This window comes from Manis javanica, chromosome 12, assembly GCF_040802235.1.
Source record: "Manis javanica isolate MJ-LG chromosome 12, MJ_LKY, whole genome shotgun sequence".
NCBI lineage: Eukaryota > Metazoa > Chordata > Mammalia > Pholidota > Manidae > Manis > Manis javanica.
The window spans coordinates 68,512,481-68,530,390 of NC_133167.1; the positions used below are offsets into that span (position 1 = coordinate 68,512,481).

The 17,910-nt window shown below is 44.0% G+C and overlaps 1 protein-coding gene across 8 annotated transcripts in view; it reads right to left on the reverse strand.

The window, feature by feature from the left end:
* The window catches only part of CSGALNACT1 (chondroitin sulfate N-acetylgalactosaminyltransferase 1), a 366,108-nt gene that overhangs the window by 36,543 nt on the left and 311,655 nt on the right, over positions 1-17,910 (reverse strand). For all 8 annotated transcript variants that reach the window (XM_037015017.2, XM_073218782.1, XM_073218783.1 and 5 more), the window contains one exon: positions 12,940-13,156. In XM_037015017.2, the coding sequence (XP_036870912.1) occupies positions 12,940-13,156 (217 nt within the window). The remainder of the gene's footprint in view (positions 1-12,939; positions 13,157-17,910) is intronic.

The window sequence follows — 17,910 nt, forward strand, 5'->3', positions numbered from 1 at the left end:
GTTAATTCAATTTTAAAAAGTACAAAGAGGAAATGATAAAAGACACAGATTAACCAGCACATTTCAGGCTCAGAAAGTAAGTTGACAGCCAAAACAAACAGAAGTAATAAATTAAAAATAGCGAGGTAGAGAATAGATAGATCTGGAAATCAAATTCCTCACATAAAGGAAATGCTTACGTGAAAGCAAATAACAGCCTAAGGCTCTAACAAACAGGGAGAAGCTGATAAATGCGGACCTGTGACACACACAGCTGTGTCTGTGAGGCAGGGAACCCAACCAGCGGAGCAGGGCGAGCACTCAAAATTAAAACCAAAAACAATTTCCCTGAAATGAAGGAATCCACAAAACAAAAAAGGAAGTTGAATTACAGGAAATGCTCAGAAAGACACTGAGAGGAGACCTACCTAGATTAAGTCATCAGGGTTCAAGACCAAAGAACGGCTTCCTCAGGCCTCGAGGCGCAAGTCAGTTATTTTCAGGACAGAGAAAATAAAGTTTTCCTTATGCTTCTCCACAGCATCATCAGATGCCAGAAGAAAATCCTTAGGAAAGAAACTTGGTCCCAAGAAGTTTCAGCCAAGTTACCATTACACTCTAAGGACAATAGCTGGACGTTCCATTCTCAAGCACTCACGACTCCACCTGAAAAGATTTCCTGACCATGAAATCTAGCCAACCAAGGTCTCAGGAATGAAGGGACTCCTACCAGAGAACTGCCATGAATAAACGAAGCCCCCACTTAAACACAGAACTGTGGTTCTAAGAGAATGTAAAGACCGAGAACCCTGACAAGGTGAAAATAACAGATGGCTAACAAAAATTGGAGGATGGGGCAAAAGAGACAAAGTGTAACCATGCTAGTTTCCTCTCCTCATTGTAACTTTTCAATCAATCCAGTTTAAAATTAAAATAGGTAGTAAAAAATATATAATAATTCCAACCTTTTCTGATGAGTAAAATCACTTTTTTAACGTTAGAGGAATCTCTTATGAACTAGTATCTCTTATAGCAGAGAAACATTTCTTAAAGATCAGCAATTGCGGGGGCGGAGCCAGGATGGCTGCGTGAGTAGAGCAGTGGAAATCTCCTCCCAAAAACACATACATCTATGAAAATATAACAAAGAAACCTCTTCCTAAAATAGAGACCAGAGGACACAGGACAACATCCAGACCACATCCACACCTGCAAGAACCCAGTGCCTTGCGAAGGGGGTAAGATACAAGCCCCGGCCCTACGGGACCCGAGCGCCCCTCCCCCTGACTTCCGGCGGGTGGAAAGAAACCGGAGCGGTTTCTTTTTTTTGGCGACTGCTTTTTGGAAGCCTTAAAGGGACAGGGACCCTGGTGCTAGGGAGGCAGGGCGGCGGGACTGGTGAGCGGGTGCCTGGGACCGGCACCTGAGGACAAAGAATATCGCACATTTTTCCCTGCGGGACCGGTGGGCGGGTGCCTGAGACCGGCACCTGAGGACGGAGGAAATTGCGCATTTTTCCCCCTTTTTTTTTCTCTTTTTGGCGAGTGCTTTTTGGAAGCCTTAAAGTGACAGGGACCCCAATACCAGCGAAACAGGGCAGCAAGACTGGTGAGTGGGTGCCTGAGACCGGCACCTGGGGACAAAGAAAATCGTGCGTTTTTCCCAATACTAAGGAGGCAGGGCGGCGGGACCAGTGGGCGGGGGCCTGGGGCTGGCGCCTGAGGACAAAGAAAATCGCGCGTTTCTCCCGTTTTTTTCTTTTTCGCAAGTGCTCTTTGGAGGCCTCACGGGGACAGGGACCCCAGTGCCAGGGAGGCAGGGTGGCAGGGCAGCAGGGCCGGTGAGCAGGTGCCTGGGACTGGCGCCTGGGGACGAAGAGGGTCGCGCATTTCTCCCTTTTTTTTGGCGAGTGTTTTTTGGAGGCCTTGGAGGGACAGGGACCCCAGTGCCAGGGAGGCAGGGTGGTAGGACCGGTGGGTGGGTGCCTGGGACCGGCGCCTGAGGACAAACAATATTGCACATTTTTCCCTTTTTTTTTTTTGGCAGGTGCTTTTTGGAAGCCTTGAAGGGACAGGGACCCCGGTGCTAGGCAGGCAGGGCAGCAGGACCAGTGAGCAGGTGCCTGGGACTGGCGCCTAAGGACAAAAAAATCGAGTGTTTTTCCCTTTTTTTTTTTTTTTGTTCCTGTTTCCCCTCTCATTGTTGCTGTTGTGGTTTTGGTTTGGAGAGTGCTTTTTGGAAGTCTTAAAGGGGTGGGACAGGACACTTAGAGCAGAGATCTGGAGATCTCTGGGCATTCGAACCCCTGGGCAACAAGGAGCACAGAGGCCCCTAACGGAGATAAATAGCCTCCCAGCCGCTCCCCCTCCAATGGGGCTCCACCATTTTGGAGGAGCAGCCCCAGCCAGGCCACACCCACAGCAACAGCAGAGATAAACTCCATAGCAAAAGGGCAGGTAGCAGAAGCCCTGTCTGTGCACAGCTGACAAGCATAAGCCACTAGAGGTCGCTATTCTCCCAGGAGAGGAAGGCCACAAACCAACAAGAAGGGAAGCTCTTCCAGCGGTCACTCGTACCAGCTCTGCAAACTATCTCTATCACCATGAAAAGGCAAAACTATGGGCAGACAAAGATAACAGAGACAACACCTGAGAAGGAGACAGACCTAACCAGTCCTGAAAAAGAATTAAAAATAAAAATCACGAACATGCTGACAGAGATGCAGAGAAAAATGCAAGAGCAATGGGATGAGATGCAGAGAAAAATGCAAGAGCAATGGGATGAAGTCCGGAGGGAGATCACAGATCTCAGGAAGGAGATCACAGAAGTGAAACAATCCCTGGAAGAATTTATAAGCAGAATGGATAAGATGCAAGAGGCCATTGAAGGAATAGAAGCCAGAGAACAGGAACGTATAGAAGCTGACATAGAGAGAGATAAAAGGATCTCCAGGAATGAAACAACACTAAGAGAAATATGTGACCAATCCAAAAGGAATAATATTCGTATTATAGGGGTACCAGTAGAAGAAGAAAGAGGAAAAGGGATAGAAAATCTCTTTGAAGAAATAATTGCTGAAAACTTCCCCAAACTGGGGGAGGAAATAATCGAACAGACTATGGAATTACACAGAACCCCCAACAGAAAGGATCCAAGGAGGACAACACCAAGACACATAGTAATTAAAATGGCAAGGATCAAGGACAAGGAAAGAGTTTTAAAGGCAGCTAGAGAGAAAAAGGTCACCTATAAAGGAAAACCTATCAGGCTAACATCAGACTTCTCAACAGAAACCCTACAGGCCAGAAGAGAATGGCATGATATACATAATGCAATGAAACAGAAGGGTCTTGAACCAAGGATACTGTATCCAGCACGACTATCATTTAAATATGATGGCGGGATTAAACAATTCCCAGACAAGCAAAAGCTGAGGGAATTTGCTTCCCACAAACCACCTCTACAGGGCATCCTACAGGGACTGCTCTAGATGGGAGCACCCCTAAAAAGAGCACAGAACAAAACACACAACATATGAAGAATGGAGGAGGAGGAATAAGAAGGGAGAGAAGAAAAGAATCTCCAGACAGTGTATATAACAGCTCAATAAGCGAACTAAGTTAGGCAGTAAGATACTAAAGAAGCTGACCTTGAACTTTTGGTAACCACGAATCTAAAGCCTGCAATGGCAATAAGTACATATCTCTCCATAGTCACCCTAAATGTAAATGGACTTAATGCACCAATCAAAAGACACAGAATAAAGAATGGATAAAAAAGCAAGACCCATCTATATGCTGCTTACAAGAAACTCACCTTAAACCCAAAGACAAGCACAGACTAAAAGTCAAGGGATGGAAAAACATATTTCAGGCAAACAACAGTGAGAAGAAAGCAGGGGTTGCAGTACTAATATCAGACAAAATAGACTTCAAAACAAAGAAAGTAACAAGAGATAAAGAAGGACACTACATAATGATAAAGGGCTCAGTCCAACAAGAGGATATAACCATTCTAAATATATATGCACCCAACACAGGAGCACCAGCATATGTGAAACAAATACTAACAGAACTAAAGAGGGAAATAGACTGAAATGCATTCATTTTAGGAGACTTCAACACACCACTCACCCCAAAGGATAGATCCACTGGGCAGAAAATAAGTAAGGACACACAGGCACTGAACAACACACTAGAACAGATGGACCTAATAGACATCTATAGAACTCTACATCCAAAAGCAACAGGATATACATTCTTCTCAAGTGCACATGGAACATTCTCCAAAATAGACCACATACTAGCTCACAAAAAGAGCCTCAGTAAATTCCAAAATATTGAAATTCTACCAACCAATTTTTCAGACCACAAAGGTATAAAAGTAGAAATAAATTATACAAAGAAAACAAAAAGGCTCACAAACACATGGAGGCTTAACAACATGCTACTAAATAATCAATGGATCAATGAACAAATCAAAATAGACATCAAGGAATATATAGAAACAAATGACAACAACAACACAAAGCCCCAACTTCTGTGGGACGCAGCGAAAGAAGCCTTAAGAGGAAAGTATATAGCAATCCAGGCACACTTGAAGAAGGATGAACAATCCCAAATGAATAGTCTAACATCACAATTATTGAAACTGGAAAAAGAAGAACAAATGAGGCCTAAGTCAGCAGAAGGAGGGACATAATAAAGATCAGAGAAGAAATAAACAAAATTGAGAAGAATAAAACAATAGCAAAAATCAACGAAACCAAGAGCTGGTTCTTTGAGAAAATAAACAAAATAGATAAGCCTCAAGCCAAACTTATTAAGAGAAAAAGAGAATCAACACAAATCAACAGAATCAGAAATGAGAATGGAAAAATCACGACAGACTCCACAGAAATACAAAGAATTATTAAAGACTACTATGAAAACCTATATGCCAACAAGCTGGAAAACCTAGAAGAAATGGACAACTTCCTAGAAAAATACAACCTTCCAAGACTGACCAAGGAAGAAACACAAAAGTTAAACAAACCAATTACAAGCAAAGAAATTGAAACAGTAGTCAAAAAACTACCCAAGAAAAAAACCCCGGGGCTGGATGGATTTACCTCGGAATTTTATCAGACACACAGAGAAGACATAATACCCATTCTCCTTAAAGTGTTCCACAAAATAGAAGAAGAGGGAATACTCCCAAACTCATTCTATGAAGCCAACATCACCCTAATAGCAAAACCAGGCAAAGACCCCTCCAAAAAAGAAAACTACAGACCAATATCCCTGATGAATGTAGATGCAAAAATACTCAATAAAATATTAGCAAACAGAATTCAACAGTATATCAAAAGGATCATACACCATGACCAAGTGGGATTCATCCCAGGGATGCAAGGATGGTACAACATTCGAAAATCCATCAACATCATCCACCACATCAACAGAAAGAAAGACAAAAACCACATGATCATCTCCATAGATGCTGAAAAAGCATTTGACAAAATTCAACATCCATTCATGATAAAAACTCTCAGCAAAATGGGAATAGAGAGCAAGTACCTCAACATAATAAAGGCCATATATGATAAACCCACAGCCAGCATTATACTGAACAGCAAGAAGCTGAAAACATTTCCTCTGAGATCGGGAACCAGACAGGGATGCCCACTCTCCCCACTGTTATTTAACATAGTACTAGAGGTCCTAGCCACGGCAATCAGACAAAACAAAGAAATACAAGGAATCCAGATTGGTAAAGAAGAAGTTAAACTGTCACTATTTGCAGATGATATGATACTGTACATAGAAAACCCTAAAGACTCCACTCCAAAACTACTAGAACTGATATCGGAATACAGCAAAGTTGCAGGATACAAAACTAACACACAGAAATCTGTAGCTTTCCTATACACTAACAATGAATCAATAGAAAGAGAAATCAGGAAAACAATTCCATTCACCATTGCATCAAAAACAATAAAATACCTAGGAATAAACCTAACCAAAGAAGTGAAAGACTTATACTCTGAAAACTACAAGTCACTCTTAAGAGAAATTAAAGGGGACACTACCAAATGGAAACTCATCCCATGCTCGTGGCTAGGAAGAATTAATATCGTCAAAATGGCCATCCTACCCAAAGCAATATACAGATTTGATGCAATCCCTATCAAACTACCAGCAACATTCTTCAATGAACTGGAACAAATAATTCAAAAATTCATATGGAAACACCAAAGACCCTGAACAGCCAAAGCAATCCTGAGAAAGAAGAATAAAGTAGGGGGGATGTCACTCCCCAACTTCAAGCTCTACTATAAAGCCATAGTAATCAAGACAATTTGGTACCGGCACAAGAACAGAGCCACAGACCAGTGGTACAGACTAGAGACTCCAGACATTAACCCAAACATATATGGTCAATTAGTATTTGATAAAGGAACCATGGACATACAATGACAAAATGACAGTCTCTTCAACAGATGGTGCTGGCAAAACTGGACAGCTACATGTAGGAGAATGAAACTGGACCATTGTCTAACCCCATATACAAAGGTAAACTCAAAATGGATCAAAGACCTGAATGTAAGTCACGAAACCATTAAACTCTTGGAAAAAAACATAGGCAAAAACCTCTTAGCCATAAACATGAGTGACTTCTTCTTGAACATATCTCCCCGGGCAAGGAAAACAACAGCAAAAATGAGCAAGTGGGACTACATTAAGCTGAAAAGCTTCTGTACAGCGAAAGACACCATCAATAGAACTAAAAGGAACCCTACAGTATGGGAGAATATATTTGAAAATGACAGATCCGATAAAGGCTTGATGTCCAGCATATATAAAGAGCTCACACACCTTAACAAACAAAAAACAAATAACCCAATTAAAAAATGGGCAGAGGAACTGAACAGACAGTTCTCTAAAAAAGAAATACAGATGGCCAACAGACACATGAAAACATGCTCCACATCGCTAATTATCAGAGAAATGCAAATTAAAACTACAATGAGGTATCACCTCACGCCAGTAAGGATAGCTGCCATCCAAAAGACAAACAACAACAAATGTTGGCGAGGCTGTGGAGAAAGGGGAACCCTCCTGCACTGCTGGTGGGAATGTAAATTAGTTCAACCATTGTGGAAAGCAGTATGGAGATTCATCAAAATGCTCAAAACAGACCTACCATTTGACCCAGGAATTCCACTCCTAGGAATTTACCCTAAGAACGCAGCAATCAAGTTTGAGAAAGACAGATGCACCCCTATGTTTATCGCAGCACTATTTACAATAGCCAAGAATTGGAAGCAATCTAAATGTCCATCGGTAGATGAATGGATAAAGAAGATGTGGTACATATACACAATGGAATACTACTCAGCCATAAGAAGTGGAAAAATCCAACCATTTGCAGCAACATGTATGGAGCTGGAGAGTATTATGCTCAGTGAAATAAGCCAAGTGGAGAAAGAGAAATACCAAATGATTTCACTCATCTGAGGAGTATAAGAACAAAGGAAAAACTGAAGGAACAAAACAGCAGCGGAATTACAGAACCCAAAATGGACTAACAGGTACCAAAGGGAAAGGAACTGGGGAGGATGGGTGGGCAGGGAGGGATAAGGGGGGGGAAGAAGAAGGGGGTATTAAGATTAGCATGTATGGGGGGGGGAGGGAGAAAGGGGAGGGTGGGCTGTACAACACAGAGAGGACAAGTAGTGAGTCTACAACATTTTGCTAAGCTGATGGACAGTAACCGTAATGTGGTTGTTAGGGGGGACCTGATATAGGGGAGAGCATAGTAAACATAGTATTCTTTATGTAAGTGTAGATTAAAGATAAAAAAGAAAGAAAGAAAGAAAGAAAAGGGGGATTACTCCTTGATAAAACTATTGGTAAATCAAAGATCAATGCATGCTTTAAATATCCTTAATGTTGATCACTTAAAGGGTGTCAGATGATCAGCTATGGAGGTACTCTTTTCTGATAATATTCCTTTCTCTTAATAAAAAAAAAAAAAGCAGTTCCTGTGTGCTGACCTCCAATGAGTTCTGCACAGTGGTATAGAGGGTATTTCAAAGTGTGGGCAAAGGGTCTGTTTGTTTCTATGCAGAAGAACAAGGCCTAGCTTGGATACCCAGAAAATGAACTAAGATACGATATGAGGAGGAGCTTCCGGCATCAGCACTCTCTGGAGGACTTGTGCCAGGGGGATGATCATCAAAAAGCCTCCACAGGGATCTGGGCGATGCTGCGGTTGTGGCTGCATCCAGCCCACCGTTTCCTGGACTTGCCATTGGAATGGGGAGGGAGATGTCTAGGCTGGCATGTGCATACAGTGAGACAACGAATTTGACCGGATCTGTACTGTTGGAACTTAACCAGGAGTTGGGAGGGGTGCAAGTTATAGCACTCCAAAATCTTATGACTATAGACTATCTACGGTTAAAAGAACATATGGGATGTGAACAGATCCCAGAAATGGGCTGCTTTAATTTGTCTGATTTCTCTCAGACTGTTCAAGTACAGTTGGACAATATCCATCATATCATAGACAAATTTTCACAAATGCCTAGGGTGCCTAAATGGTTTTCTTGGCTTCACTGGAGATGGATGGTAATTATAGATTTGCTTTGTTTATGTCACCGTATTCCTATTATGTTAATATGTGAGCACAAATTAGTTGGTAGTTTAAAACCTATACATGCTTAAGGTACTCTACAAGAAGATATGTCAAAGAAATAATCAATCCTCCCATGTTTTCTTCCATATGCTACCCCTATAGCTCTTCTTCCTCCTTCCTAATTACAACCCTTAAATAGAATTCGTGCCTCATATCGAATTTACCGAGCATCATAATTCCTCCAGGTGGTGAGACAAGTGCTGGTCATAGAAGCCACAGGGCATAAATCTGCAAAGAAGTAAAAAGCTAACCCTTTCAAACAATATGGCTTCTCTCTCACTTACCAACTTTACATTTCCCTGTATGGCCCCGAAAGATGACTGGTTAGCCAGAGACGAGTAAGATTCCTCAAGGGAGGAACAACCTAAGACAGGCACAGTCACAGGGGGGCCATCAGGTGAGAAATTGAGGATCAACAGAGGCTCAGAACCTCACCCCCCCCTGTTTTGAGAGAAATCTTCTGCATCCGTGGATGTTTTGCTGCCCTTGTCTGGCTTGGATTAACACATAGTCTACAGGCACACACCTGATCATCACAATTGCTCTCTTACAACACTAAACTATGTTTTCTACCTTTATCTTGCATCTACCTACCACTTCAGCATTTTATTAAAAATAAAAATAATAATAATAATAAAGGGAGAAATGTGGGATCCACATATAAATCAAGTATAAAAATCAAACGAATATTCATATTTGACCTGATTGTTTATAGTTCATAATGCGTGATCAAAACCGAAGTTTCTGTGATGAATGCCCTTGTACTGTTCACCATGTAAGAATTTATTCACTATGTAAGAATTCGTTCACCATGTAAGAACTTGTTCGTTATGCTTCAGACGATTGGAGACTGATGAGAATTAGGCTTGAGATGGATTAATGATTGTACATTGAGCATTGACCCCCCTACACAGAATTTTATTGTTGTTAAAAAAAAAATTAGGGGAAATAGTAAAAAAAAAGATCAGCAATTGCTTCTGTGATACTTCAGATGCCATTCTATAAATTTAAGAAAGGTAAGACTTAATTCTTTATTTAGAAATAGAATAGATCACATATCTTATGTTGTATTAAATTAGTTCTAGCTAGCAAGTTATTCTATCTGCATATATACAGTAAAAGATATCTAGAATGGTATTCAATTAATGTTCAAAATGGTTAATTTGGGGAAGGCAGGGTCAGGAGTTAATTTTTAAGTAATTTATTCCTTATTGTATTCTATATTGTTTTACATCTTATGATAGCCATGTATCACTACAAACTAATAAATGTTTAAATTGCAAAAGCCAAAAGAGCCTTTCATTGAATTTGTAAACAAAACATAAGACACATCATAACTCTATAAAAATTTATAAAATAGAATTCAAAAGAAGGAAATAAAAATCACTTATAGTACCATCTTCAGTGCCAAGTAGAATTAATGGTTTCCAATCCTGGGATGGAAGGAACTTCATAAAGACAACACCTAATATTTAAGAAATAGCACCTCATATTTTCTCCCAATATTCTTGCATCATATTAATTGCATTTAGATGTTTAATGTACCAGAAGGTATTTGGGGATTGTGTGAAATAAGGATTGAATTTTTTCTGCCGTGCTCGGTGGGTTGTCCTAAAGCCATGCACTGAACATCCATTCTCTGCTGGAGGATATGGAATGCCACCTTTTACAAAGTTCTGACATGGAAGGAATACCCTCTGGTTTGAGCACCCACTCTCGCTTCCTTTTTTTCTTTCAGAGACCTTGACACACTCAGAAACCCTGGACTGCACAGCAAATGCCCACTCAAGCATCCTGCCCTTGGGACCCCTTCTGTGTCCCATGGCCCCTGGTCTCTCTTTCCACTGCAGCTTCTCCCTCTACTCTCAGTGGGGGCAGGCACTGCAGCTGCACTTGTCTCCTCACCCCTCCACCTGGTCGAGCATCTGGAACACATACAGGCCTCCAAAGTCCGCCCACCCACCCTGTCCTGCCTATGTGCAAGTACGGGCACCTGACTGGTGAGCCAAGAGAAAAGGCCCTAGGATTTTGGTTCGTTATTTCAGCATCTCACTTTGGGAGAGTTGTAACCTACTAATTTTATTTTTTTTCAACAATATTTCCCTTCTGGTTTTATTCATATTGTCAGTTACTTGCAATTCCCGTGACACAAAGGCACTAGCCAATCATACATACCCCTGCTCTTCCAGGTCCTGGGGTCCTTCCCTGAGCAGACAGTCTTTTAGGGCAAGCACACTTTACCTTAGGGCAAACACACCTTACCTTAGGTCAAGCACACCTTACCTTAGGGCAAACACACCTTACCTTAGGGCAAGCCACCTTACCTTAGGGCAAGCATACTGTACCTTAGGGCAAACACACCTTACCTTAGGGCAAGCCACCTTACCTTAGTGCAAGCATACTGTACCTTAGGGCAAGCACACCTTACCTTAGGGCAAGCACACCTTACCTTAGTGCAAGCATACTGTACCTTAGGGCAAACACAACTTTCCTTAGTGCAAGCACACCTTACCTTAGGGCAAACACACTTTACCTTAGGGCAAATACACCTTTCCTTAGTGCAAGCACACCTTACTTTAGGGGAAGCATGCCTCACCTTAGGGCAAGCACCATCTCACAAGCCCAGCACAATCAGGGACTGGCCTGTGTTTGGAAGCAAATCTCAGGGCCCTTCGCTAGGCTACCTGTAGGCAGCTTCCCAGCCAAAGGGACTTCCCATACAGCAGTCCTAGAAACGGGCTCACCAGCTGCTGCTAGCAGTGGCTCAACTTACTACCCAGCACCAATCATAGGATCGGTCCTTCTTAGGAGGAAGGCTTAGTCAGCCCACAGCACTGCCGTTCTAATGAGACAACAGGCAGAGGACATGGGACACCAGAGGTTGGCCAAGAGGAAGCTGGAGCTGCAGACACTCCAGAGCCAGAGGGAAAGCCCACAGGCAAGTGGCTGTGCCCAAGGGGGTGCTCTACAAACTGGGGACAACTGCGAAGATCAGCCCATCCTACTCTCCATGATTTCATAGTCAAGGGCACAACTCTTGAACCTGGGGACGAAAGACAAAGGGGGTAGTGGCAGCATTCTTCAGATGCTGGAAGGCGACGATGCAGGCTAAGAGCGAATGGATTTGCTAAGACCTAGCACTAGGCACACGGGGGAGATGACAGGGAAGTGTCCTCAGGGCCCAGGCATGGTGCGCTCCCTGCCCAGAGCCTGCCCTGTGAGGTAGGTAGGCAGTTGCCTGGTGTACACACACACACGTGCACACGCGCGCATGCACACGCATGCACACACAGCTCAGAGGACAGACGTGAGGGCTCCAACTGAGGGATTCCAAATCAAGGGAGGGTCAGAGCAGAAGACAGCCAGGACCACTAGATCCTGACCTTAAAACCAAACGAGTAAAGTATAATTCTTCAACTGTAAAAATTTTTACAAAGAAGGCTTTCATTATCCAGAATTAGAGGAAGCATCAGCCACACCCTTACACTGAGCTTACTGCCGCTTAATAATGTGAATTTAATAAGATTAAAAGTAAGTTTGGTCTTCCAATTTATCACTGGATACATCACTTTCTATCTTTAAAATAAGCTGGCTAGGTAAGCTGCTTGACCTCAACTAGTATGTGCACGTTGGCCGTCAGAGCACCAACAGGGACGAAACGATAGGCACTCGGACCCACGGACAGCTACCTCACGCCTCTGAAAACAAAACCCTGTTAGTCTCCCTCAGCAGCTCAAATACAAGAGCTTGGAAACGGCCTGGCATAATTCCGAATTTCATCTCTGAGGAAACGCAGGTCAGAGTAAGAAACAGGGTCTGACCCCGTCCTGGCCTCCGCCAGGTCTGCGCAGCAAGTGAAGCCGGCGCCCAGCGAAGGAGCTCACCCCGCAGCCCCAGCACCTGGCCAGCTGGGCCTGCCCTGGAGCCTGGAGAGGGCCCACTGCTGTGGTGGAGCAGCACGTCCCCTGCTGTTCACAAACCTGAGCCCAAACTCAAGTCAGAAGGGAGCACAGCGGGCACTGGGCCACCTTCAGATCCATGAGATGCCAGCCCGTCCTTATTTTCACTTCTGAAGGTAAATCTGCTTACCTAGCAGTTTTCTAATTGTTTTAGAGAAAGGCAAATACAAATGATAAACTCCACACAAAGAAACCGGAGCTGAACACGAAGGAAAGGGGCCTTTGTTCCTGGCAGGGGAAATGAGGGAGATGACGGGAAATGGTATCAGCACAGAACACACACCACACTGCAGAAGATAAACACGGGCTAACAACAAACCTGAAATTCTGCATGAACTGCCGGAACTTGCCCACCCTCCTTGCCAGCGGCACGATGACATTGATAAGTGTGTGGGCCATGCTGAGTCTTTCTTTCTTTACTTTCATGATGGGGCCAAATGGTCGAAACAAGACAAGCCGTCTGAATTCATGCTTCTGGTCCCCTCTGAACGTCAGTTCATACAAAGTGCCTTTATCCTTTTCTGTGCGGTAGATCCCTGTTAAACGAAACACAAGGAAAGATAGTTTTAAAGTTAACCTTGGCTTCTGAGTGCTTTTTTTTAATAGCCAAGATCTAGCACAAAATTTCTTTTTTTTTAATTAGATCTCTACAGTTAATAATTATGAGAAAACTCAACATCTTCCCACTTGAAAAAAATTCCATAAGAAATCAAAATACCATCAATTTAAAAATCACAGTTATAAAGATTTCATAAAAACATAGGGAAAAGTTTGTAATGTTAAATATAAAACTGTATTTATACTATTCAGAGGCATTAAAAGAAGGACTGTAAAGAAACATGCCAAAATAAGACTGGCTGTGGTGGGGAGTGGAATTATATGTTTTTTTTCTTTTCTGCTATTACCCACATTTTCTGCAATATGATCAAGTATATATTATAATTGTTATATTTATTTAGCTTAAAAGATGTGTTGAAATTATCTCTTAGAAATAATAGCCATTTCAGATGATCTGACCATAGTGACTCCTATTTGGAGTGGCTCAGGGCCAGTCCCATGGGTCATGTGGCCCTCTGGAACCTTCTGGAACCTTCTGGAAGCATCAAACAACACACCAAGTACCCAGCACAGTGGCAGGCACACATGTTATCTGATCACACGTCATCTTTCTCACCTCTGAGGAGCAGTACAGCTCAGGGCCTCAGAGCAGACTATTGGGAGGTTCGTTGCTGGACCCCCAACTGCTCCGCTTCCTCACTGGCACTGAAACTCCACACGGTCGCACCTGTCAGGCTGTGGATGGGAGCCAGCAGCTCAGCTCAGGATGCGCCTCCCCAGGGCCCGAGCTGACAGAGTTTCTCTATTTAAGGAGCAGATGTGTCCCTGGTGCCTGAGTTCCACTGCCTTCCTATGTCACTGGCACTGTGGGTGTTTTTTCTACAGTCAGAGAAAAGCCCCATAAATTCAACAAATCACCAGATAAGCTCTTTCACTTTTATCTTCGATTTGCCATGTTTTCCATTCCACGTCTCTTCCTTCCTCTTACTCCCCAGGTCAGCTAGGAGGAACCCGCCAGTCTCTGAGCAGCTTCTAAAGTTAATCTCCAGCAAGGACCTGCCCAGGGTCAGTTCCAGAGCTCAAGGCCTCTCTCAAACCACTCCTCTCCTTTCTTCCTTGCCCTCCCTGTAACTACAGGACTTCCTCACAAACACCGCCAGGTTCTTTTCTCTGTCCTTTGCCTTGGAGCTTTTCATCCTACAGCAGCTTTCACGGCCTCTTTGATCCTGTTCAAAGTTTACATCCATCAGCTGCAGAGAGAGGAGTTCGTCCGGGCAGACGGCCAAGGGAGCCGCATGTCTCAGCTGTCCCAGGGGGCTGCCTACAAGTTCTGAGCATGCAGCCTGCTGGCAGCCAGTGCAGGTGACTTACGGACCCAGGCACAGAGGCACAAAGCCTGAGTTCCCTTCCAAAGCCTTCATTGATTCTGGGCTAACAGGGCATACCGTGCAGGACCTTAAAGTCAGGGAAGCTGAGCTCGTGTGGGAACAGGATTCAGCATCCCTGCAGGGGCTCTCCGTGGAAGAAGAAGAAGGTTCATTTCTGAGGAAGCTCAAAGGCCTTCTTTGAAAATGTGAAGTGGTTCCTTTCAAAGTCTGTTAATTCTTTCAAGCAATTAGTACTCAGAGAGGAAACAGGCCCTTCCCACCTCTAAGACCGTCTACAGCAGCTGTGTGAACCCCCAGCTCCCAGGGCCCAAGCTGAGCTGAGTGAGGAGGAGGCGCACTTGGTAACAGAGCATCTCCGCAAAGCAGCAGTAAGACTGCCACGCTTCTGCTGCTCGGTGCCAGCAGGTGCACCATCTCGACACAGCAGTAAATGTGCAAAAGGCTGCTGACAGTTTAACTTGCAGATGAAAATGTATGTGGGCTGCAGATTGTTTTTTGAATTGAGTCATTTTCTTTCTCAGCACCAGGATAAGAATCACTAACTTTTTAAGATCTGAATCTACAGATTGGAAAATACAGGTAGAAATAGATACAAACCCACCTCAAGGGATGGACCTCTATTTATAAAAAACCAGAGAATGCAATAATTCTTATAATGATTCCTACAACATGTAAGAACGCCTTTGTGGGCATCGGCTGGCAGGCAGGTTGCTGGCTTCCAGTGCAGCCCCTTCCTCTCAGGGAGGCCAGGACAGCCAGGCTGATCTTGGGCACCATGACTTCATTTGTATATTCATTGCCTTGTCCACCGTAGACCTTGAAAGAGTTGTTACATCAACTTTTCACATTATTTCCCCATATTCGGCCTTATCAAGTTAATTATGCCTTACAAATCTGATTGCAGGTCCCTTAATTCCATCTGTTTTAAATAAGTTACTTAAAACTGTCTTGCAACCTATGTCTACCAAAACACCCAGCCCACCACGCCCTAGGCACACCCTCCCACACCTGCATACAGAGAGCACCATCTCCTAGCACGAAGCACAACATCTAAGGGGATCTTTGTGCCTCCTGGAAATCTTCAGTGGTGGAAACACAGAAGGGCTGAAAGCCAGAGGGGTCGGGTTACTCCAAGGCAAGAGTGTTTTTGCAGTCACTAGACTGGCAGGTACAATGAGAAACACAAAGCAAAGCGGGGTTGCACAGGACACTACTGTTTTGATGCACAGTGCAAATTAAAGACCAAAGGAAGAACTTTGGAGCGAGCTCAGGCACCCGAACTGGCCCTGTCCTTTCCCTTGTGTCTCTTCATCAGTGCTGAGCTCACTCTCAGTCTGGTGATTCCACTCCCCGCACAAGCAGCCTAATGCCCTCACCTCATCCTATGCAAGGGGCCAGGCCCGAGGTGGGGGACGCCTCCAAGTGTCCCAGATACAGCTCCACGGCCTGTTGGAAACGTCTGCTCCTTCACTAGGCAAGGAGCTCCCCAGGTGCAGGCCCCCTCCCTACATCCTGTCTTCAACTTAGGACATCAGAAATCAAGATGCTGAAGGTCAGGGAGGTACCACTCCTGACCCTCACTCGACATGAAGGTACACAGGTGGTGGCCGGTGAGGCCCCACTGATCCCAGAAGGCATCCACTTTCATCCCCACTTTTCCTACCTGCTGGTATGGCACCTCGGTCTCCCAGCTGGATAACTGCAGCCCTCTGCCAAGCCACAGCCCGCTTCCAGGGCCCAGTCCACCCTGCACACATCCTCCAGCCCACGGCCTTCCTACAGTAGCTCTCAACCTGCATCCCTCCCTCAAAAGAAGCTGCCACCAACTGCCCACGGACTGCAGAATATACTACCAATACCAAGGCCAAGCCTTCAAAACCTTCCAGAACCTGACCCCCCTCTGCTGTCCTAACTGTGGGTCTTGCCCCTGCTTCATGGGAAATCTGGGCACCAGTGAGGCTGGTTTGTATTGAGCACATACAACTACTCTCCCTTTGGAGAAACAGTGAAGCCCCCCTTCAGGGCTGGTGGGAATGGAGAATATCCTGTGGGAAACAGTTTGGCAGTTCCTCAAAAAGCTGAACAGAATCAAATGATCCAGCAATTCCACTTCTGGATATGCACCCAAAAGAAATGAAATCAGAGACTTCAAAAGGTATGTGTGCACACATGTTCATACCAGCATTCCTCAAAATAGCTGAAAGATGGAAACAATCCAAACCTTCATCCACACGTGGATGGATAAAGTGTGGTCTATACATCCATGCAATGGAGTATTACTCAGCCTTAAAAAGGAAGGAAATTCTGACACCTGCTACAGCATGAAGGAACCTTAAAAACATGTGCTCAGTGAAATAATCCAGGCACCAAAGGACAAAAACTGTTTGGCTGTGCTTCCATGAGGGCTGTAGAGTCAAATTCAGAGAGACAGAAAGTAGATCGGGGGCTCTCAAGGGCTTGGGGAACAGGGAATGGGGAGTGAGTGTTTAATGGGTACAGAGTTTCTGTTTGACATGATCAAAAAGTTCTAGAAATGGGCAGTGATGATGGTTCATAACAGTATGAATGTACTTAATGTCACTGAACTGTACACTTTAAAATGGTTCAAATGGTAAATTTTTTGTTATCTATATTTTACACAATAACTGCTTTCCTCTGAAAAGGCTTTGTACTTTCAAGACCCACTTCCCCATCAGCCTACCTTTCCCCTTCTGCCCTTTCTAAATCTGAACCTCCCCCTGGAAGACACCCATGACATTCTCAGTCCACAGGGGTCGTTCAATCCTCCAGACACTTTGGTCTTAGAACTTTTTAAACTCCCCTCTGCTGAACTACTTCTTGACACATGAGAACATGACAGGACTCTGGAGGCCATCCCGTCCAGCCTCCCCATTTTACAGACAAGCAAACCGAGACCAGAGAAGTTGATTTGCCTACAATAACCAAAATTGACAGCCTCTGGCAGGAATGTACCCCTGTGCAAGGCTTTCCTCCCTAGAGGTCGCTTTTCATATGAAACAGTAACAGCTCAGAGTGTATGAAAGCAGGAATGTAAAAACAGACTCAGAATAAACCATATAAAGTCTGTAGTAAAACTACTGTTTTTAACTCACTTACCCACAGATCATCCTCACATCTACCCTCAGAGATTTTCTTTGACTTTAACACACAGATGTGACAGCTGTTAAATAACAATCATCAGCTAAGTGAAGTCAGAGAAAGACAAATACCATATGATTTCACTCATATGAGGAATCTAAAAACAAAACAAATGAACAAACAAAACAGAAACAGACTAAAAAACACAGAGAACAGACTGGTGGTTGCAGTAAGGGATTGGTGTA